Below are 22,455 nucleotides of genomic sequence, written 5' to 3'. Positions count from 1 at the left end.
CACTCTGGAGCCCTCAATTATCATGGAAATAATATAATGAATATAGCCTAGCAAAATAGATGCCTATCTCTAAATATTTTAGAATGCCAAGATAAACTAAATTGATCTTTCTTCTCACTAACGACAAACAATTGCATATTGTTATTAACCTGTTATGAACAAACGAGTCCATTTTATCCGCCATTTTATCAAAATACTTGGCTGCTTGCAATGCAATAGTTCCACCACTAGAAACTGTGTACACGTGGTCTAAAGTTTGTGGGAAGCTGAGCACAATCTCACTTCAAGTTAAGTTTTTGTTAAAGTAAATGGCAACTTTAGAGTGTGAACTAGAGCACCCATGTTTAGGGTCATATTTTGTACATACACATGGTTTATAAATGAGGTCCAAGGGCTTTTGGCACCGCTAGGTTGCTACGCATTAGCCGCCCAGCAGAGCTCGTGACTTCACACTCCAGACCAAACACTGAGGGCCTGGGTGGGATAGGCCCATCGAGGTGTGCATGCAGGTTGTTGTGGTGGGTGGGCTAAGTTTTGGTGCAAGTGTGCCATTTGCCTTAGTTCTACTCCAACGTGCCATTTTCCATAGTCATTGTTGGTCTTTGGCCTACGCATTGTAATCGCTGTAGCTTGATCATGAGGGGCTACAGGAGTTAAATGTAATAATGCAATAAGTTAAGGTCGTTTTGGGCCCAGCGGACAACCACTGACATTTAGGGTGTAGGTGTATTTTGGCTACTTATAGTTCCTCACTAATTAGTTTATTTCATGTTAACTCTCATGCTCTATAGCTGTAATAGTCAGTTTGTAGGACACACACAGACCCTATAACATGTTACACTGTGACCTGATTAAAGCTATATTCATTAGAGTAAAACACAGAAATAAAATATAACTTCCATCTGTTAAAAAAAATAAAGAATTGCATGATTTGAGAGGTGTCCCATGTGTGGGGCATTCAGGCAGGTCAAGGGGCGAGTAGGAAGCTGCTGTGTAAGTGTTGATGAATCAGTGTTATTGAATGTCAGTAATGTAAAATTCCACAACTCGTACCAGTCTGCCTTGTGAAGATGGTTCAACTTGAACCTAGTTTAGTATTAGTCTAGGACCTTGTAAAAAATATTTTTATACCAGACAACAAATCTGAAGTTGTATTGGCACAGTAACTTACTCACACGTTCTGAAACTGCAGATCAAATATTATCAATATTATCATCAAATGGCGAAGGGCGTAGGTCATTAAATCCTAACCATCGTCATTTAAACCACAAAAATACACCCATTCCCCTATTCATTTAACCAACAGACAAAAAAATTGTAAGTTGTATAAGCAAAGCCCACTTCCATGGTCATTCTAACCCAGTAACTGCGGCTTTGTGAGGAGTAGTAGCTCCCAGCTCTTATTAAAGAATTTGGGGTCAGGAGGTCACTGTGGGGCCCAACCTGCAAAGAAGGGATTTTGGATAGAAGCACGGGGGTGCCCGAAATTCTCTATGGCCACTTGTCCCATCTAGCTATTGGGACTAAAGGTCCCTAAACTCACTCATGCTTATCATGGAGCAAGAGACACTGTGATAGTGTGGAGTTTTATGCTACAGAACCATTACATACCATGCTGCAGGGAAGTACAATTTTTTTTAGCTATTTATGCGTGCAAATCATCCGATTTTAATTTAGAAATATTCCAATTCTAGCTCAAACCAATTTAGCAATTTTTTTTGCTTTACATTTTAGCTTTTTAATTTTTTTTTTACTGCAGAATGGACACTTGTTGTGCAGTGGAATGGCCCATGTAAGAGTGCAGTGGAATGGCCCATGTAAGAGTGCAGTGGAAAGTGAGCAGTTTTTTGAGATCAGTCATTCAGAACGCCTGCATGCTGAATAGTCAATGAGTGTGGATGGATGGGCGTTGAGCACAGACCTGGGTGTGTGTGTGTTTCCTGACATGGATAGGTTTTTATAATGTGGGTGTCGGTGTTTCTGTTGAGTATTGTTTGTATGATAAGATGGATGGTGGGGGAGGGGTAGTGACATGGATGATCATGGTAGTGAGAAACAGGGATGGATGTGGTGAAGTCCGATGTTGCTCGACATGGGATTCCTCCTATGGGTTTTACACACACACTACATCACAACTCAGCCCTCATGGTCCCCACACCCCTCCATGTTTCTGTCAGTGGACTTGTGTCCATGGAAACACGAGCCCCACCCCTACAGGGCAGAGGGCCCTTGTGGCTGTCCCCCAAACCACCCCTTTTCCCAAATCAAAGGCTGGGACTAGGGAATGTACCCCCTCCCCCCAATACCCCGGCTGACTTCGTCCGTGTGTGTGTGTGGAGCTATAGGTTAATCTGGCTTGAAGTGCTTGGTGCATTTGCACATTTTGCACAGCATTCCCACTGCAATGCAGAGCAACGTGCACAGGGAAAAAGGGGCCTGGATCAGCCAGGAATGGCACAGTAGACCGGAAAGGGCTGCAATTCCTCTCGGACGCTTAATGGTATTTTTTTCTACAATTCGCCATTTAGAATATATCTATGTTTATGGTCCAAATAAATGAATAACATTTCATTTGAGGCCCTGTTGGTGTGACAATGCTGAAAGTTCCTCCAGATTGAGTGTGCATGTTAAAGAATCTGTAAATCTTCTTGTGGTACGTGAGGGGGTTGGAAATAAATAAATGAATACTAACGGCAAATGCCATTGAACTTTCCCCTACTAAGTTTTCACTGTGGCCTAGTCCTGCATGCATGGACGCCCACAAACCTTCTAGACTGCAGATGTGGATTTCTGTGCATCACATTTTTAGTATGCTCCAATGTAAAGCTTGTTTTCTCTCTTCATATAATGAAGTGTGAGCTGGGCTGTGTGGGTGGCGGGCTGAGAAACATCTTTAAGGCTACCAACCAGCCTGTTCATGGAAACGTTAACATTTGACTCACTCATTGACTTGCACAGCTTAAGACCAGTTGAGTAGGAAAGCATGTTTTCAATTTGAACCAATCATATTTCGATTGTATAGTCTATTAGACTTCTCTACTCTTTTAAACTTAAGTCCGTGAAGAGCAGGAGTGTGATATGCACATCCTGAACTTGAGGAACTAATACAGATGAAGAATTGAGGCCTGCTCATTGCTGCTCTGCAAAGCTTTAGTCCTGACCCACAAAATACAACGTTTCCCATGTATTTTTTGTCAGGTGTCAAAGGGTCTTTTGACATTTCATGGTAAACACACCCAAGTCTTCATTTCCTGGTCAAAACTGTACTTTTAGCCATGATATGGATTTTTTTTTTTTGGTCCTAGTGGAAGTTGTTGTTTTTGGTGTCGTTTGTCTTGACTAGATGTCAGTGGGAGAAGTTTACAGTAAGATTGTAGGGGTTTTGGTTAGGAGTGTTGGATAGATGTTGTGGGTGTACGGTCTGTGTAGAACTGAGTAGGGGTCACAGTCTGCCCTGGAACTCCCAGCTGCATGTACATTGTGTTCCTTTAGAACAGGTGGTGGACTTTAGAGCAGCCTGGACACTTTTCCCACGTTTATCTCCGTGGTCCAAACATCACCTTTTTATGAAACGTGTCACAATTACACCAAATGACATTGTACATTTTTGTAATTTAGTAGATGCTCTTATCCAGAGCGACTTAGTAGTGAGTGCATACATTTTTCATACTACTTTCCAATACTGGTCGATGAGAATCGAAACCCACAACCCTGGCATTGCAAGCGCCATGCTGTACCACCTGAACTGTTTAAATCCAGACTCGTTACAATTCACTACTCCAACCAAGCATCTGTATGACCTCTAAAGTATTTGTGTCCTTGGTATTCACAATGTTTTCATCGAAACCAAACGTTTTCAAAATGTGGTTTGGAGTTTGAAATGCAGGACATTCTCAATACTAACAGTAATTGGTAGGATAGTCTGTTCAGCGCCATTGTGCTCCTGTTGACTGTGATGTGAGCACTCCTTCGTTCTGAATCCCCATCTGTTCTCTCTGCTTTGACACAGCTAGTGGAGGTTCCCTCTTTCCTGGGCTTGGCATCCCTCCCTTTTCTGCGCTCACTCTCCTCCTCTGCCTTCTTTCTGCTCCTCTCTCCTCCATACCCCTCCTCTGCCTTTCTTCTTTCTGCTCCTCTCTCCTCCATACCCCTCCTCTGCCTTTCTTCTTTCTGCTCCTCTCTCCTCCATACCCCTCCTCTGCCTTTCTTCTTTCTGCTCCTCTCTCCTCCATACCCCTCCCCTCCTTTCTTCTTTCTGCTCCTCTCTCCTCCATACCCCTCCCTCCATCCCCTTTCTTCTTTCTGCTCCTCTCTCCTCCATACCCCTCCCCTCCTTTCTTCCTGTCTCTCTTCCATCCCCTCCTCTCCTTTCTTCTTTCTGTCCTCCCTCCATCTCCTTGCCTTGCTTTCTGCTCTGCTCCTCCCCCTACCTCTCCTCCCTCCATCTCCTTGCCATGCTCTCTTCCTCCCCCTACCTCTCCTCCCTCCATCTCCTTGCCATGCTCTCCTCCCTCCATCTCCTTGCCATGCTCTCCTCCCCCCCTACCTCTCCTCCCTCCATCTCCTTGCCATGCTCTCCTCCCCCCCTACCTCTCCTCCCTCCATCTCCTTGCCATGCTCTCCTCCCCCTACCTCTCCTCCCTCCATCTCCTTGCCATGCTCTTCTCCCTCCCTCTCTCCCACCCGATGCTTCTCATTATCAGCTGGTTTGAACAGTTTCTCCACACGATCAAGCTACCAGTCCAACAATGTAACGGCCTCTCTCTCCTTCCCTCCCTCCCACTCTCCATCCATTCCTCCCTCCTCTGGTGCACACCCGCTGGGCTTGGGAGGGGGTATTAAAACATTAGTCATGTCCACAGCTTGTGCACCTCTCTCCTCTTACAGAGCACAGAATGCTGGAAGGAGGCACCTACTAACTTGCTGTTTTATTACTTTATTTTTTTTGAACCGGTCAATTTGTCCTTTAGCCCAACGAACCCTTAATGCTGACTTTTGGATCCACTAATTTATTCCCTCTTCCCTTCTCTACCCCTCTCTTTCCATTTAGGAGCTGTAAGCTGCAGATCAGGAACATCCCGCCTCATCTGCAGTGGGAGGTAAGTGTTAATTGGTCCATTGGTAAAGCTTTGGATCTAACGAGCTATACTCTGTCCCGTTCAATGGGAACTAAGGTTTAAAAAATATTTTGAAACAGGATGTGAATGTAAGCCTTTTTATTGGGTGTAAACGAGTCCACTGACGAGGTTCTTTGCCATCTTTGCGTTCCATTTTGGTTTTGGATCCACTCATTAGTTCTTTAGAACAGAGGCTAGTCTTGCAGGTCGCCATTTTCTTCTGGCTGTCTCATTATGGTACTTTTATATTTAGGCTCACGCACCAAAGGGCACCCTATTCCGTATGTAGTGTGCTACTTTAGACCAGGTCCCATAGGGTCACTATGAAAGGAATAGGTTGTGTTTTGGTACTTAATTTACTTTTTTAGTACAGGTAGGTATTTAGCAGTTGATTTTGTAAGAATATTTCATCCAGAAAAACTTGATTATGGAGGTGAGTACCAGCATAAAGCAAGCATAGGACGGTCTTTTTCAAGCTATTGTTGGTGGTAATGACAGTATCATATTTCACATGTGCCTACATTACCTCATCTATTTCATTGCTGCAGACTTGTTGGTTGTTGTGCTCATGCCGTGTGTGTGTGATCAATGGAGCTGTGATAGTCTGTAACAGTGGAGGATTACCTTTTAGGCGAGTGACCTACTAATGAACTGCAGGTATACAGTAAGGTGCGTTGTGCAACAAGAGTGTGACACGCATGACGTGTGTGTGTGTGTGCGCGCATCCCCGGCCTGTGAGAGATCAAACCTTGCTCATGCAGACATGGTCAGATCTCTTGTTATTTCTACACACCACCTACTGCCATTCATTCTCAATTTATCAATTGGATATTGTCCTGCAGTACTGCCTTCAGAAAGGGATTTATACCAGGGGTCGTTTGTTAGTAGGCCTGGGAGATGTACCTTATACCAGGGGTCGTTTGTTAGTAGGCCTGGGAGATGTACCTTATACCAGGGGTCGTTTGTCTCAAGAATCAGACTCATTCTCAGTAGGCCTGGGAGATGTACCTTATACCAGGGTATTACCAGTTACTGACGGTATGATTTTGAAACCCCTGCAGCAGGGTTGTGTGCTATTATGCCACTGCTTATAACTATAAGTTAAGCAGAACTATAAGAAATCTAACATGTGTCAAATTATATCCAGCGCTAGGCTCCAGCTATGCATTTGGTTTGCTAACTTGCTATCTAAGTGCCTAAATGTCAATCTCAAGCTTCTTGTTTACAGCGGAGACATTCAAACCCCTCCTGGATCAAGCTTCCTGGTGTCTAAATTGTTTGTGCACAAAAAAAACGTTTATTTTGTTTTTTTTATAGTGCCCCTGGTGTGCACGTCTGGTACTACTGTTTATCCCAATATGGTACAGAAACGGTATGAACATTTAACGGTCAACCCTAAGTCATCTTCGGTATTGCCCACAGGTTGCTCATTTAGTTCCACTTGTCTAAGATAATCCTTGATCCTTTCTGCTCGCTGTCTAAAGAGAATGGACTGGGTCTGTATCACAGGAAACATCTACTTTAGAAAAGGGTGTTTCAGGTCTCATTTTGACCAAATAGAATAGAGTTAATGGACAACGTTCTCTTCCATTGTAAACTCGTAGTGGATGGGCCAAAGTGTGACTGATTTGAGCCTCTCCATCTTTGACGTAACTGCTCTAAATGGACAAAAAGCATTTTCCACTAGTTGTCTTGTGCTGTGTAAATGGGTGGAAGTCTATAGCATGTTAGTTAGCTGATGGTTATTTGACCAGAATGGGGATGGGGGTTGGAATGGGGGAGGGAGGGACTGAACACAGAACGGTCTTTGCCGTGAAGGAGACCTTGTATCTTATCAGGGAGATAACATGGTGCCTCAGTACACAGCCATGCAGGCAAAGAGCTGGCTTGTTCGCTAGGATAGCTCGTGGTTGGCGGGTGGGCCTGCTCTGTGTTGCCTCCATGTGCTATGGACAGACACTCACAGAATGTGTAGCATTACTCCTGTCCCACCCCTCCCCCAACCCAACCACCGCTTCCTGCAGGAATGTACTCCACCCTTTCCTGAATGGCCTGGATTCTCATTGGCTGAGCCCTGGAGACGGGCAGACGTGGAAGCCTGTGAATATGCAGGTGCTCTTAACCACAGGGAATGTAGGATCAGTGCTGGAACAGCCAATGGGACGGCTTTGAGATGGTTCAGGGGCGGGAGGGAAGGGGATTGGTGGTTTGGGAGAAAGGGGGCCGGGAGCGACTCTGATTGGTCAGAAAGGGGGGTTGTGAGTGCTCGGGTGTGGCTTTCAGTAAGCCTGGGCATGATTGGAGGTCCTCTCCCTGTAGGCTGTGTTTGGACTCCTGTCCCTCCCTCGCTCTCTCCCACCTTCTCATCCATGACTACACTTGAAGAGGAACATTAGATCTAGCTAGTTGAAGTTTTCCAGATTGGTTTGGCTCCGACAGATTTTTGGTGTCTTTCTCTATGGACTCACAAGTGGATAAAGATCAGTTCAGCTTGATAATGTGGGGAAATTAAAGATCACAAATTTAGAAAGATCTCTCTTCTGCTTGACTTGTACAGCCTGGTTGATAGGTGGTGTTGAAGGGCCAGTTGGATCACAGGGCTGATGACAATCTTTGTGCTGTTGTCTGTGCCAAATGTTTGTACCATGTTCTGTGATGCTATGGTGTGTTGATACCATGCTATGTTGTCGTAGGTCTCCCTGGGTGTGTGTGTGTGTGCGCGCGCTCATATTTGTATTTTTAATCTCAGCCCCCTTCCTGCAGGAGGCCGTCATTGTAAAGAAGAGTTTGCTCTTAACTGACTTGCCTAGTTAAATAAGAAGGTACATCTAGCTAGATGTACTCGGGCTTATTTGAAATTAGCTAGCTTCAGCATCACATTCCAGCTCAAGCTTCATCCATGTTACGATGGTAGATATTGGTTGTGCACCTGTTGCTTCCTGGAGCCTGCTCCACCTGGGCTTGTAACTGCCTGTTCACGTTGCACATGGCTAGTCTACCGCCAAACTCATCAATGAGATTATGTTGAAACATCAACCCATGGTCTGTGCCACAACTTAATTTTTGCCGAAATCTAAATGAAAAGTTTACCTGCAGATTCAGCAGGATATGTGAAATGGGTTATTAGAAGGGCAGTGTTCCTAATGCATATCTTTCTTTGGTGTGACATTGTTTGGTGTTGAGCTGTTATCAATGCACAAGTCCCTTTTTTTTTACAAAGTTTCACTGCACGTTTTAGTTTCAAATGTCTATGTATTTGAACATTGCTTTAACTCATTTTAATGAATCAAAAATGTAATCAGTCATCTTCCTCATTTGGTCCGGAGAATGAAGGAATTTGATTGGTCTTCAACTCACTTCTCAAACACTTCATTCAGGGATAACTGGAGTTTAAACCTGAGTTGGCCTACCACGGAGCAGGTTAGTTCTGGAGGATTAGAAATGTACCTGGCTAAAAGGTGAGCCACATTGGTGGTACCGGTTATCCTGAGTTAAACTCAATTACCTCGCTAATTCCTCAAACCAGATTGGTAGTATAGGGCTCTGGTGTTATCCACATGGATTTTGGACTGTATATATGTAGTTGTGGTGGAGTAGGGGGTCCGAGGGCACAGTCTGTGAATGTATAGTTTTTAAAAGTGTATAAACTGCCTTTAATTTTGCTGGACCCCAGGAAGTGTACTGGGGATCCATAGTAAATACAAAATATTGATGAATGTGTGTCTTAACTGTACATGTTTATTATCGTGATTGGCCCATGGGCTTGACATTGGGATGTGGCTGTAGTATGTTGCCCCTCGACCCTTCGGTCAGTTTTACATTTCCCCCACTAATAGTTACATTTAGAATTGGGGGAGGTAAAGTTATCCCCAGGGCATGTGTTCCTGATCACCTGCTGGGTGTTTATGAACGTTGGCGTTAACCTGTAGAATCTTACAGAATTTAACTAAAATTGCTCTGCTGTTTCCTGTTTTGCACTGAACTGTGCACCCCTGCGATAGACTAACGTCCTGTCCAGGGTCCTGCCCTGTCCACTGATGCATCAAGCAGCCTCACGCTACAGAAACAGGAGATGGATGGGCCGTTCTCTCACACAAGGCTTACCTACTAAACTGTACTCACTAGAAAGCCAGTTTGAGTCCCCATGACAGTGTGAAAAAGACATTGGTATCTAACTGGAACTCTGGTCTGGTTCTAGTCACATTCTCTCCCCTGTGGTTCTGACTCAGGTTCTGGATGGCATGTTGGCTCAGTATGGCACAGTGGAGAACTGCGAGCAAGGTATACACACACACCATAGCCTTTCTGTATCTGCTGTTTCTAGGAGGTTTTTGTTCAAGTCTGTGACTGTTCAGTTGAAGTGCATGTTTAGTGTATAAACTTGTATTGCCCTGTGGGTGTTAAGTCTGTTCTCCCTCCCTCCACAGTAAATACAGACACAGACACGGCAGTGGTCAACGTTCGATACGGTGCCAAGGACCAGGCCAGACAGTAAGCACACACCTTTTCTTACTTTAAGACTGCTCTTGTAGAATGCAGAGACTTGTTTAGGTTGTTTGCACTTTTCCCAGCACTGCATTTGAATTGATCCCCTTTGATTTGTTAGTGCAGCGCATTCCTCGTCACCCTCCAAAGCAGTCCATTCTAAGTGGCTGCTATAGGAGTAACATGCTGGCTGAGAGAAGCTAGCTCACTGCTGCCCTCTGGTGTGTGTGGCGCCCTGACCATTCCTGATAAAGTGGGCGTGGACGGTGTATGAAAATGAATGGAAACATTTAGTGCAGTTCACAGAACAGTCAGTCCTGGCCTTGAAGAGCAACAGGGGTTTGTTCCACCCCTGCACTAATACACATGATTCTTCTAGTGCTTTTATCATCCAGATCTGGTTTCAGTAGTGAGAAAATAAAATTGTCAGTTGACCTTGGAACACAACTGACCTTGCATCAGTAGCCTATCCAGAGGGATCAAGCAAGTTCCTCCCCTTGTGACTGACAGCTTTATATTATTAGTGCTGTGACAGTAGCTATGTTTATGTTAACTTGGAAACTGGATCCTGGACTTCCTGACGGGCCTCCTCCAGGTGGTAAGGGTAGGCAACAACACATCTAACACTCTGTTCCTCAGCACGGGAGCCCCTCAGGGGAATGTGCTTAGTCCCTTCCTGTACTCCCTGTTCACCCACGACTGCATGGCCAAGCACAAGTCTAACACATAAAGTTTGCTGACGACACAATGGTGGTAGGCCTGATCAACGATGAGACAGCCTATAGGGAGGAGGTCAGACACCTCTCCCTCAACTTGAGCAAGACAAAGGAGATGCTCGTGGACTACAGGAAAAGGGGGGGCCCGAATACGCCCCCATTCGCATCAACAGGGCTATAATGGAGCGGGTCGAGTGTTTGTTCCTTGGTGTCCACATCACCCACAAGCTAACATGGTCCCAAGAAGGTTGTGAAGAGGGCACGACAACACCTTTTCCCCCTCAGGAGACTGAAAAGATATGGCATGGGTCCCCAGATCCTTAAAAGGTTCTACAGCTGCACCATCGAGAGCATCCTGACTGGTTGCATCACTGCCTGGTATGGCAACTGCTTTGCATCTGACAGTAAGATGCTAGAGGGTAGTGCGTACAGCACAGTACATCACTGGGGCCAAGTTTCTTGCCATACAGTAACTATATACAAAGTGGGGGGTTTAATGTAAATAGCCCAGTGGCCATTTTAATAACTGTTCAGCAATCTTATGGTTTGGGTGTAGAAGCTGTTAAGGAGCATTTTGGACCTAGACTTGGCGCTCGGATAACGCATGCCATGCAGTAGCAGACAAAACAGTCTATGACTAGGGTGACTTGAGTCTCCACAGAGTACCTATATACAAGTTGGTGTCAGAGGAAGGCCCAAAACATGGTCAAAGACTCAAGTCACCCAAGTTATAGACTGTTTTCTCTGCTACTGCATGGCATGCGTTACCTGAGCGCCAAGTCTAGGACCAAAACGCTCCTTAACAGCTTCTACACCCAAGCCATAAGATTGCTGAACAGTTATTAAAATGGCCACTGGGCTATTTACATTAAACCCCCCCCCCCCTTTGTTTTTACACTGCTGCTAATTGCTGTTTATCTATGCGTAGTCACTTTACCCCTACTTACATGTACAAATTACTTCGACTAACCACATTGACTCGGTACCGGTACCCCCTGTACAGTGCATTCAAAATATTCAGACACCCCTTGACTTTATTCACATTTCGCGGAAAATGGATTCAATTGTTTACCCCCCTCATCAATCTACACACAATACCCCATAATGACTAAGCAGAAACAGGTTTTTAGAAATGTTAGCAAATGTATAAAAATAAACTGAAATATTACATTTACTTCAGTATTCATACCCTTTACTCAGTAATTTGTTGAATTTGTTTGGCAGGGATTACAGCCTCGAGTATGATCCTACAAGCTTGGCATACCTGTGTTTGGGGAAGTTTCTCCCATTCTTCTCTATAGATCCTCTCAAGCTCTGTCAGGTTAGATGGGGAGAATCGCTGTACAGCTATTTTCAGGTATCTACAGAACTGTTCTTTCGCGTTCAAGTACAAGCTCTGGCTGGGCCACTCAACGACATTCATAGACCTGTCCCGAAGCCACTCCTGTGTTGTCTTGGCTATGTGCTTATGGTCCTTGTCCTGTTGGAAGGTGAACCTTCACCCAAGTCTGATGTACTGAGTGTTCTGGAGAAGGTTTTCATCAAGTACCTCTCTGTATTTTCCCTCGATCCTGTCTAGTCTCCCAGTCCCTGATGCTGAAAAACATCCCGACAGCATGATGCTGCCACCATGCTTCAACGTAGGGATGGTGCCAGGTTTCCTCCAGATGTGATGCTTGGCATTCAGGCCAAACAGTTTAATATTGGTTTCATCAGACCAGAGAAACTTGTTTCTCATGGTCAGTCTTTAGGTGCCTTTTGGCAAACTCCAAGCAGGCTGTCATGTGCCTTTTACTTAGGACTGGCTTCCATCTGGCCACTCTACCATAAATGCCTGATTGGTGGAGTGTTGCAGAGATGGTTTTTCTTCTGGAAGGTTCTCCCATCTCCACAGAGGAACTCTGGAGCTCTGTCAGAGTAACCATCAGGTTCTTGGTCACCACCCTGACCAATGCCCTTCTCCCCCGATTGCTTAGTTTAGCCTGCTGGCCAGCTCTAAGAAGAGGTCTTGGTGGTTTCAAACTTCTTCCATTTAAGGCTCCCGAGTGGCGTCACTATAGACCTAGTTCGATTCCAGGCTGTATCACAATCGGCCATGATTGGGAGTTCCATATGGCTGCGCACAATTGGCCCAGCGTTGTCCAGTTTAGGGCTTGGCCGGGGTAGGCCATCATTGGGGCGGCAGGGTAGCCTAGTGGTTAGAGCGTTGGGCTAGTAACCGAAAGGCTGCAAGTTCTAATCCCCGAGCTGCCAAGGTACAAATCTGTCGTTCTGCCCCTGAACAAGGCAGTTAACCCACTATTCCTAGGCCGTCATTGAAAATAAGAATTTGACCTTGACTGACTTGCCTAGTTAAATAAAGGTTAAATGAAAAAGAATGGAGGCCACTGTGTTCTTGGGATCCTTCAATATTGGAGTCATTTATTTTGGTACCCTTCCCCAGATCTGTGCCTTGACACAATCTTGTCTCTGAGATCCACGGACAATTACATCGACCTCATGACTTGGTTTTCACTCTGACATGACCTGTCAACTGTGGGACCTTATATAGACAGGCGTGTGCCTTTCCAAATCATGTCCAATCAATTGAATATACCACAGATGTTTCTACAACGATTAGAGTCCATCTCAAGGATGATCAATGGAAACAGGATGCACCTGAGTTCAATTTCAATTCTCATAGCAGAGGGTCTGAATACTTATGTAAAGTTTAAAAAAAAAAAAAATGTAAACAAAATTTGCCTCCATTTCTAAACTCATTTTCACTGTCATTATGGAGTATTGTATGTAGAGTGATGAGAAACAATTTAATCAAGTTTAGAAAAAGGCTGTAGCAAAATGTGAAAAGTCAAGGTCTGAATACTTTCCGAATGCACTGTACATACCTTGTTTTTTATTTTATTTTTTTATGAAAAAAATGTACTTTTATTTTGTAAATATTTTCTTAACTCTGTCTAGAACTGCTTTGTTGGTTGTAAGTAAGCATTTCACGGTAAGTTTGTATTCAGTGCATGTACAGTGGGGTAAAAAAAGTATTTAGTCAGCCACCAATTGTGCAAGTTCTCCCACTTAAAAAGATGTGGCCTGTAATTTTCATCATAGGTACACTTCAACTATGACAGACAAAATGAGAAAAAAAATCCAGAAAATCACATTGTAGGATTTTTTAATGAATTTATTTGCAAATTATGGTGGAAAATAAGTATTTGGTCAATAACAAAAGTTTCTCAATACTTTTATATACCCTTTGTTGGCAATGAGAGGTCAAATGTTTTCTGTAAGTCTTCAAGGTTTTCACACACTGTTGCTGGTATTTTGGCCCATTCCTCCATGCAGATCTCCTCTAGAGCAGTGATGTTTTGGGGCTGTTGCTGGGCAACGCAGACTTTCAACTCCTTCCAAAGATTTTCTATGGGGTTGAGATCTGGAGACCGGCTAGGCCACTCCAGGACCTTGAAATGCTTCTTACGAAACCACTCCTTCGTTGCCGGGGCGGTGTGTTTGGGATCATTGTCATGCTGAAAAACCCAGCCACGTTTCATCTTCAATGCCCTTGCTGATGGAAGGAGGTTTTCACTCAAAATCTCACGATACATGGCCCCATTCATTCTTTCCTTTACACGGATCAGTCGTCCAGGTCCCTTTGCAGAAAAACAGCCCCAACGCATGATGTTTCCAACCCCATGCTTCACAGTAGGTATGGTGTTCTTTGGATGCAACTCAGCATTCTTTGTCCTCCAAACATGACGAGTTGAGTTTTTACCAAAAAGTTATATTTTGGTTTCATCTGACCATATGACATTCTCCCAATCTTCTTCTGGATCATCCAAATGCTCTCTAGCAAACTTCAGACGGGCCTGGACATGTACTAGCTTAAGCAGGGGGACACGTCTGGCATTGCAGGATTTGAGTCCTTGGCGGTGTAGTGTTACTGATGGTAGGCTTTGTTACTTTGGTCCCAGCTCTCTGCAGGTCATTCACTAGGTCCCCCTGTGTGGTTCTGGGATTTTTGCTCACCGTTCTTGTGATCATTTTGATCCCACGGGGTGAGATCTTGCGTGGAGCCCCAGATCGAGGGAGATTATCAGTGGTCTTGTATGTCTTTCATTTCCTAATAGTTTCTCCCACAGATGATTTCTTCAAACCGAGCTGCTTACCTATTGCAGATTGTCTTCCCAGCCTGGTGCAGGTCTACAATTTTGTTTCTGGTGTCCTTTGACAGCTCTTTGGTCTTTGCCATAGTGGAGTTTGGAGTGTGACTGTTTGAGGTTGAGGACAGGTGTCTTTTATACTGATAACAAGTTCAAACAGGTGCCATTAATACAGGTAACGAGTGGAGGACAGGAGGAGCCTCTTAAAGAAGGTACAGGTCTGTGAGAGCCAGAAATCTTGCTTGTTTGTAGGTGACCAAATACTTATTTTCCACCATAATTTGCAAATAAATTAATAAAATCCTACAATGTGATTTTCTGGATTTTTTTCTCATTTTGTCTGTCATAGTTGAAGTGTACCTATGATGAAAATTACAGGCCTCATCTTTTTAAGTGGGAGAACTTGCACAATTGGTGGCTGACTAAATACTTTTTTTTACCCCACTGTATATGTGGCGCATGTGACAAAACATTTGTGTGGCTGGCCGGGTGCCTGCAGGCTGACTTCGGTCGTCAGTTGAATGGTGTTTCCTCTGACACATTGGTACGGTTGGCTTCCGGGTTAAGTGGGCGGGTGTTAAGTTGTGTGGTTTGGCGGGTCATGTATCGAAGGAGTTGCAGCGACGAGACAAGATCCTAATTGGATATGACGTTGAGGGGGGTAAAAAAACAAAATGTATTTATGCCTAATAAGCCATTGTTAACTTCCCGTCTGGTTATTTAGCCTACAGCTAACAGGTTATGGATTCCGTACAGAGAAATGATTTGTTTGCAGATGCAACTGGGGCCATGACATGCCCCCCGTACCTTCATAATGATTGGGCAATTTTGGTCACAATAATGAACATTCAACAAAATAAGAATTAAACCCCATCGAACAGGTAAAAATTCTCTATTAGAAATGTATTCTATATCTGAAGTTTCCATGACACGTTTTATTTTTTTGACACATTGCTTTTCTCAAATAAACCTGCATCAATGGAAACCTGCCTAGTGACTGACGGCTTTTTCTTTGTGGTTGCCAGGGCGATGGAAAAGCTGAATGGCTTCCTGATGGAAAACTTTGCCCTGAAGGTGTCGTACATCCCTGACGAGACGGCGGCAGCTGCCGCCCCGACCCTGGGAGGGGGTAAGAGGGGCTTTGTCCCCCGTGGCCCTCTGCGATCGGGTTCCCCAGGCCTGGGGGCGCGCCCCAAACTGCAGTCGGACGTCCCTTTGCGCATACTCGTCCCCACACAGTTCGTAGGAGCCATCATCGGCAAGGAAGGAGCCACGATTCGCAATGTCACAAAACAGACACACTCAAAGTAGGACTGCTTCCCTAATCATGTTCACATTCATGTACACAACATTCTAATGGGGTGCATTCAGCAGGATGCAATGTTGTGCATGTACAACAAACACCCCTCTCTTACATGTAGAATAAGGAATCATATTGGCTCTTAATGACATTTCTATCTGCTATTTTTGGCTACTGAACATGGCCTTGATTTATAACCATAAATATCATTTTATGAGGCTTGGCAATACAAAGCTCACTCCCACAGAATAAATTACTCACTGAGAAAATGTTAATTTTGGCTCCAACTACCTATTGATGTGAACCTCTCAAGGCATCTCAAGTTAAACGATGGACGTTGACTTTTTCAACCATCTTTAGTGATTCTGTGGGATTGAGCCAGTACGGAGGGTGGACACCGGTATTGAACGACTGTCTCCGGTTGGGAGTAGTACGGGACCAGCCGGTAATGTAACCGCTAGAATAGACTGTTTAGAGGGTAACAAAAACGACTCTTCCCTTCTAAATCAGTCTCTCTCTTGCCCCTCTATAGGATCGACATCCACAGAAAGGAGAATGCGGGAGCAGCAGAGAAGCCCATCACGGTCCACTCCACCCCAGAGGGCTGCTCCAATGCCTGCAGGACCATCATGGAGATCATGCAGAAGGAGGCCCTCGACACCAAGTTGTGAGTTCAGCTGGAGAATGCATATACATACACACGCACATAACCAGCAGGCCTCCAAAATCATGTTGAGTTCAACTGCCCTTGCCTAGTCAGTCATGTTAGGATACCAAACTTCTATTCTTAATTATTATTCTATAACTTGACCCATTGAGCCGTCTTCTCTCTTGTCTCGGTGTCTCCTTTATCCACAGTACTGAGGAGATTCCATTGAAGATTCTGGCTCACAACAACTTTGTGGGCCGACTAATCGGGAAGGAAGGACGGAACCTAAAAAAGATTGAAGTGGACACAGAGACCAAGATCACCATCTCCCCGTAAGGCCAACATCCCATACAATCACCCATAAACTCAAATACACAAGCCATTGTTTTCAAACCAAGATTTCTGGGAATGCATTGCGAAGCAGACTGTTTCTGGAGTTCTTAATCTATAGGTTCTTTGCACATACCTTCAGAATGATTACAGCAGACAAGATGAGTGTGTCATGACAAGGGTTGCACATTTTGGGCAATATTCAGGAAACTTTCTGTGGGATTTAATGGGATTATGTGGGAATTAACGTGAGTATGTGAGAATTAATACCATTTAAATGTAGATGTTTTTTTGCATTGGATATATTTACCATATCGTATGGAGACAAACATAAACCTTTTACCTTATCATAAGTAGACATCATTGCAAATGATTAAATCATTCAAATAGAAAGAGAAAAATAATTTAGTTACGATTTTAACTTTTAATTAAATGAGTTGACACTTCACATGGGATGATTTCACTGAACAACAAAAGAAAGGGAATATTGAATGATCCATCACATCTCCCAAAAAGGTTTTCAACATAGATCTGTAAAACTATAGTCTAGAAACTAAAGCCTTGGTTGTCTTCCTCTCAGGCTTCCATGTCTTCTCCCTGGACCTCCTCAATGTCCACCTCTTGAACATCAGACTCTGAGGCCTCATCTTCACTGTCACTTTCCAACCTTGTTGAGGATGGCTCGTTGTCAGGCTCAAAAAGCCTCAAATTTGTCCGGCTTGCCACCAATTTGTCAACCTTTGTATTGGTCAGCCTGTTGCGTGCTTTGGTGTGTGTGTTCCCAAACAAGGACCAGTTGCGCTCTGAGGCGGATGATGTTGGTGGGATTTGGAGGATGATAGACACAACAGGGAAAAGAGCCTCATATCAACAGTCCCTTCCACCAGGTGGCTGATGAGATATGTTGGCACAACTGGCATATTACATCTCTATCCCAAAGCCCTTGCTTGGAAGTGTACCTTTCCAGACTGCCAAGAACCTTGCCCTCATCCAGGCCAAGGTGGTGAGACACAGTAGTGACGACACCATAGGCCTTGTTGATCTCTGCACCAGACAGGATGCTCTTGCCAGCATACTTGGGGTCCAACATGTACGCTGCGGTGTGTATGGCCTTCAGGCATGATTCTTCACTCTTTTTGATGCATTTCAGAACTGCAGTTTCTTCTGCTTGGAGCAACAGTGAAGTGGGCAGGGCAGTACGGATCTCTTCTCTCACTTCTACAAGCAGAGTCTGAACATCAGACAGGATGGCAATGGCTACTGCTATAGGTTTCAGGCTGTTTACCACTCTCTTGCAAAATTCATTATCCAGGAGGATCCTCTTGATGGGGGCTGTCCATCTCAGCAGACTGTGATATAGCCATTTTCTTGGAGAGACTCGTTCCCCTCCAGGAGACTGTCAAACTTCAATGTGGTGCTCTTATTTTTCTCACTTTGCTTGGTGAGGTAGATTGCTGTTGTAACTTGATGGCCCTTAACATAACTAAACATTGCCTTGGCTCTTGTAGAGTGTATCCATTGTTTTCAGTGCCATGATGTCCTTGAGGAGCAGATTCCATGCATGAGCAGCTCAGCCAATGTGTGTGTTAGGGTAGAACTCCTCCACTTTAGACCAAGCAGCCTTCATGTTCACAGCATTGTCTGTCACCAGTGCAAATACCTCCTGTGGTCCACCAAGGTCATTGATTGCCTTCAGCCCATCTGTAATGTAGAGACCGGTGTGTCTGTCCCTTGTCTGCTCTGGTAGAATACTGGTTGAGGGGTGGCAATTGATGTAGTTAATTATTCCTTACCCACGAACATTCGCCCACCCATCAGGGATGGTTGCAATACATTCTGCTTTCTCTATGACTTGCTTGACCTTCACTTGAACTCTGTTGAACTTTGCATTCAGCAAATGAGTAGATCAGCATGTCTGGTTGAAGGGGTGTATGCTGGCCGAAGTACATTCAGAAATCTCTGAGGGAACTTTATGCACTTGGCCATATGATTCTGCATCTTTGTTGCATTCTTCACATATTATTTGGCATAGTATTTGGAAATGTACACAGCTTTTCCTTCTACATTAGCTGCACTGAAATGTCTCCACACATCATAGTGCCTATGGCATTTTCCTGTGACGATTAGGAAAAAAGAGTAAAAAACAAACCAAATCCATGTTCAGATAAATAGTTAAGCAGTTAGATTAAACAACTCCTTTGTAAGATAAATGTTTTAAAATTAAACCTGTATGGAAACAGGTGAATTAACACTCCTCAGTTAGCAGGCTCAAGCAAGCTAAAACTAACTAGCTGAAATGAGTAAGTTTAGAAATGATTTAAACACACTTTGCTGTTGGCTACTATTTACTAGTTAACAAAAAATAATTAGTCATATAAAATATATTCACCCCACCCAGTATTGTAATCAAAATTTACCAGAAAGCGTGTAGTCCTTGTCTCAGTGTGGTAGTGTGGGCTCAATAGCATCTCATTAGTGTGCAAGATCTTGAGAATCAGCTGTACATGTGATGGAGGAATGCGCTGTGCATGCAGAGGGTTGCAATTCCATTGAATTGGGGATAGCTTAACCAAAATATGCCACAAGTCCTAACATTGCCTTGTGCCCCCCCACCCCCAAAAAATGGTAAACTGTTAAAAGCAAACTATTTTGAATTTAAGCAAAATTCCCGGGCTTAACTTCCCATGAGAAATGTTCTGGAAAATTCTGGAAATTTACCAGAAAGTTTCCAACCCTTTGCAACCCTAGATGTGACTTGACTTCTAACATTAATCTGAATTATTTAATCCAGCATGTTTAATTGTTACCCGATTCTTTTTTTTATTATCATGCAACATTTAACTCATTAGGATTTAGGGCACCACGACAGCGGTTCTTTAGTTACCATCTCCCGAATTAAACTGAATGTTTTTACCAATTTCATCGATAAACATATCTTATTAATCATTACCTCTTATATAATCATTCTGAACAGTCGTAACCTCCTGAATCTGCAAAAATCCCAGCCTTACTTATTATTCAGTACTACACATTGGTTTAATTATTTATTTACTAGCTAACTAAATGATAACACAGGACAAACATGCACACTGAATACATTTAAAAAACGGTCCTAGTAGACGGACAACAATATGGCTGCTTGTTACAAAAGACACGGAGAGGGACCGAGACGAACTTAACGTTGGTACATTTTAGAAACTACTCTCACTTTTAGCACCTATACTTTACACATAGACCCTCCCCCCCTGCTTGGACTAAGAAATCGTGAATGTATTTACGTGAAAGGTCGTACCTCTCGGAACTGGCCCCCTTGAAGGTGGTTGGGCCTTTTCGCGGCATGCTTGTAAGGCTCGGCCCAAAATGGTTCCAACAAGTCTCATACTGTTGTCTTCCTTTGTAGTTGTCCGTTATCTCGTGACTTGTCGTGTAGTCCTGAATAGAACTACAGAATTGATTTTCTTTCCATTCGCTCCTGAAACTTCCTCTTTGAAGATGGGCTAGCTAGCTGTGTAGATGGTTCCCAGTGGGGTGATGAGTAGGGCAATACGGTGATTTGAGCAGAGTAGTAGAATAGTCCCACTTCAATTCCCTTTTCTAAATACTTAGGACAGATAATCAGCGTACCAGTTGTCTGGGAGGTCTACCAGTTGTCTACCTCATGTTGAGATTGAGTTCAAACCACTTTAAATGTCAGCTGCAGCTCTACGTCTCTAGTCTAATGTTAATTCTTAACCCATTTTATACAGTTTGTTAAGGGGCGGTTCCATCAGGCTGACACGCTCTGACCTCACTCAAGGGGGCAGTGACTACATACTGTGCACAGTTTTAAAACCAATTTCCTCTTATAGTTTCTAAAATCACCTCCCCCAACAGAAACACATTTTTCATATAGCATGCACAAGATGGAAACTTTGTACATGTAGTTTGTACTTCTCAAGTTACAGTATTTCCTTTATAACATTTTTAACTTTATCACCACAAAATAACAACCAAGACGACAGTCTTCTTTCAGGTCACCTCTGCCTGTTCCCCACGTTCTATATTAGAAATATTGTTGCTTTCGAACGTGTTAGTTTCATCAAAGTCTTAAAGCACATTCCTTGGGTGAATTTGGAGAGGGGTGTTTTGTCCTTGATTTACAACAGGGCATGAGGTGTTAAACCCCCCCCCCTCTGCGGGTGAGAGGTCTTGTTGAAGTTATTTATTGCAAGCTGATCTGACCTATTTAGAGCCTCACGGGACAGTCATGACTAATGTCTCATAAGACACACACACATTAGATACCAAGGTGGTAATGGATGTCCTTCAGTCTCCAGGACCTGACTCTGTACAACCCTGAGAGGACCATCACAGTGAAGGGTTCCATCGAGGCGTGCTCCCGCGCTGAGGAGGAAGTGATGAAGAAGGTCAGGGAGTCGTATGAGAACGACGTGGCCGCAATGAACGTAGGTCCTTGTACTAACCCACTGGGGGCACTGTTGGTGGAACCAAATAATCTGGAGGAGTTCAAAATGGCACCCTACTTCAACTTTTGTGTACTATAGGGAATAAATAGGGTGTCATTTGGGATGCAACCTGGGAGATCATGGCTTTTTTTTTAGGCTGTGCAGCTACCCACATAAAAAGTTAACTTTGTATTTGAGTCGTTTATCCCAGAGAATGTTTCTGTTCTCTTTAATTTTGTCTAGTAGTAAATCTTTCTCTCTACCCAGCTCCAGTCTAACCTGATTCCAGGACTCAACCTGAATGCCTTGGGTTTGTTCCCTGGTGGTGCTCCAGGTATGGGCCCCTCCATGGGACACAACGCCCCACCTCCCGGTGCCCAGGGTGGCTACTCCTCCTTCGGGGTGAGTTTCTGGACCCCCCACACACCTCCCTGGGTTTACTCCACAGTGCCTCTTGGTGATGCTTAAAGATGTCTGCTCTTTACAGAGCAGTTCTGCAAGAAGAAACCTACAACAGACCAACGTCTGACTGAGAAGCAATTTTGGATCTTTCAGTGACCGTGTCTGTGTTCCTCTCTCCTTATAGAGCAGCCATTTGGGGGCAGGACAGTGACTTGGTTTTGTGTTATTCTCTCCTATAGAGCAGTTACTTCGGGGGCGAAGGGCCATTTTGGGCGTCTGTGCTGTCGGCGAGCAGCCAGCCCCTCTCTGTAAGTCTCCCTTCCCACAGTGCTTTGCACGGCTTCTGGCTGCTAGCTGCTGGATTGGGTAGAAAGGCAGGGCTTGCCACAGCCAAGCCCCTCCCAGTAACCTATGACCCCTAGCGATTGCCTAATTCATGTTTTGTTCATTTCCCTCAAATCTCCTGGGTGGTGGCCACAGTTTCTACTGGGTTTAGTTTGGCATCAAATCTTCAGCTGAAGAAAGTGTAGCAATTGAACGCCGTGGCATGTTTAGAAGGTTACAAATGGTCGCAGATGTTTCCAAACGGGCACCTTTCTATTAGACAATTTGATCTGGAACAGCCTCCTGGTGAAAAGGTTTTCTCCCATCTGGAGCCTTCTGAATGTGATCTCGGGTTGGATGACTTTACCCCCAACTGAAGTGTAATGAGTTGGTGTCCTCTAGATTAAAACCAGCAGCGCTGTCCCAAACGGCACCCTATTCCCTATAGTGCACTACTTTTGACCACAGTCACTAAATAGGGAATAGTAATCCCTGCAGGACCATGCCTCCCCGCCCCTTCATCTAAAAGATCTCAC

The 22,455-nt window shown here is 44.3% G+C and overlaps 1 protein-coding gene across 3 annotated transcripts in view; it reads left to right on the top strand.

The window, feature by feature from the left end:
- LOC112229438 (insulin-like growth factor 2 mRNA-binding protein 3) overlaps positions 1 to 22,455 on the top strand; it is a 36,992-nt gene that overhangs the window by 5,621 nt on the left and 8,916 nt on the right. Inside the window, exons 3-11 of one of the 3 annotated variants that reach the window (XM_024395262.2) lie at positions 5,051 to 5,099; positions 9,347 to 9,398; positions 9,545 to 9,608; positions 15,495 to 15,776; positions 16,302 to 16,436; positions 16,628 to 16,750; positions 21,058 to 21,193; positions 21,461 to 21,595; positions 21,835 to 21,903. In XM_024395262.2, coding sequence (XP_024251030.1) covers positions 5,051 to 5,099; positions 9,347 to 9,398; positions 9,545 to 9,608; positions 15,495 to 15,776; positions 16,302 to 16,436; positions 16,628 to 16,750; positions 21,058 to 21,193; positions 21,461 to 21,595; positions 21,835 to 21,903 — 1,045 coding nt within the window. The remainder of the gene's footprint in view (positions 1 to 5,050; positions 5,100 to 9,346; positions 9,399 to 9,544; positions 9,609 to 15,494; positions 15,777 to 16,301; positions 16,437 to 16,627; positions 16,751 to 21,057; positions 21,194 to 21,460; positions 21,596 to 21,834; positions 21,904 to 22,455) is intronic. The other 2 variants (XM_024395263.2, XM_024395264.2) reach the window with 2 other exon arrangements.

This window comes from Oncorhynchus tshawytscha, linkage group LG31 (genome assembly GCF_018296145.1).
Source record: "Oncorhynchus tshawytscha isolate Ot180627B linkage group LG31, Otsh_v2.0, whole genome shotgun sequence".
Taxonomy (NCBI): domain Eukaryota; kingdom Metazoa; phylum Chordata; class Actinopteri; order Salmoniformes; family Salmonidae; genus Oncorhynchus; species Oncorhynchus tshawytscha.
The sequence above is the reverse complement of the archived record's forward strand: the minus strand, read 5'-3'. Positions and strand labels throughout refer to the sequence as shown.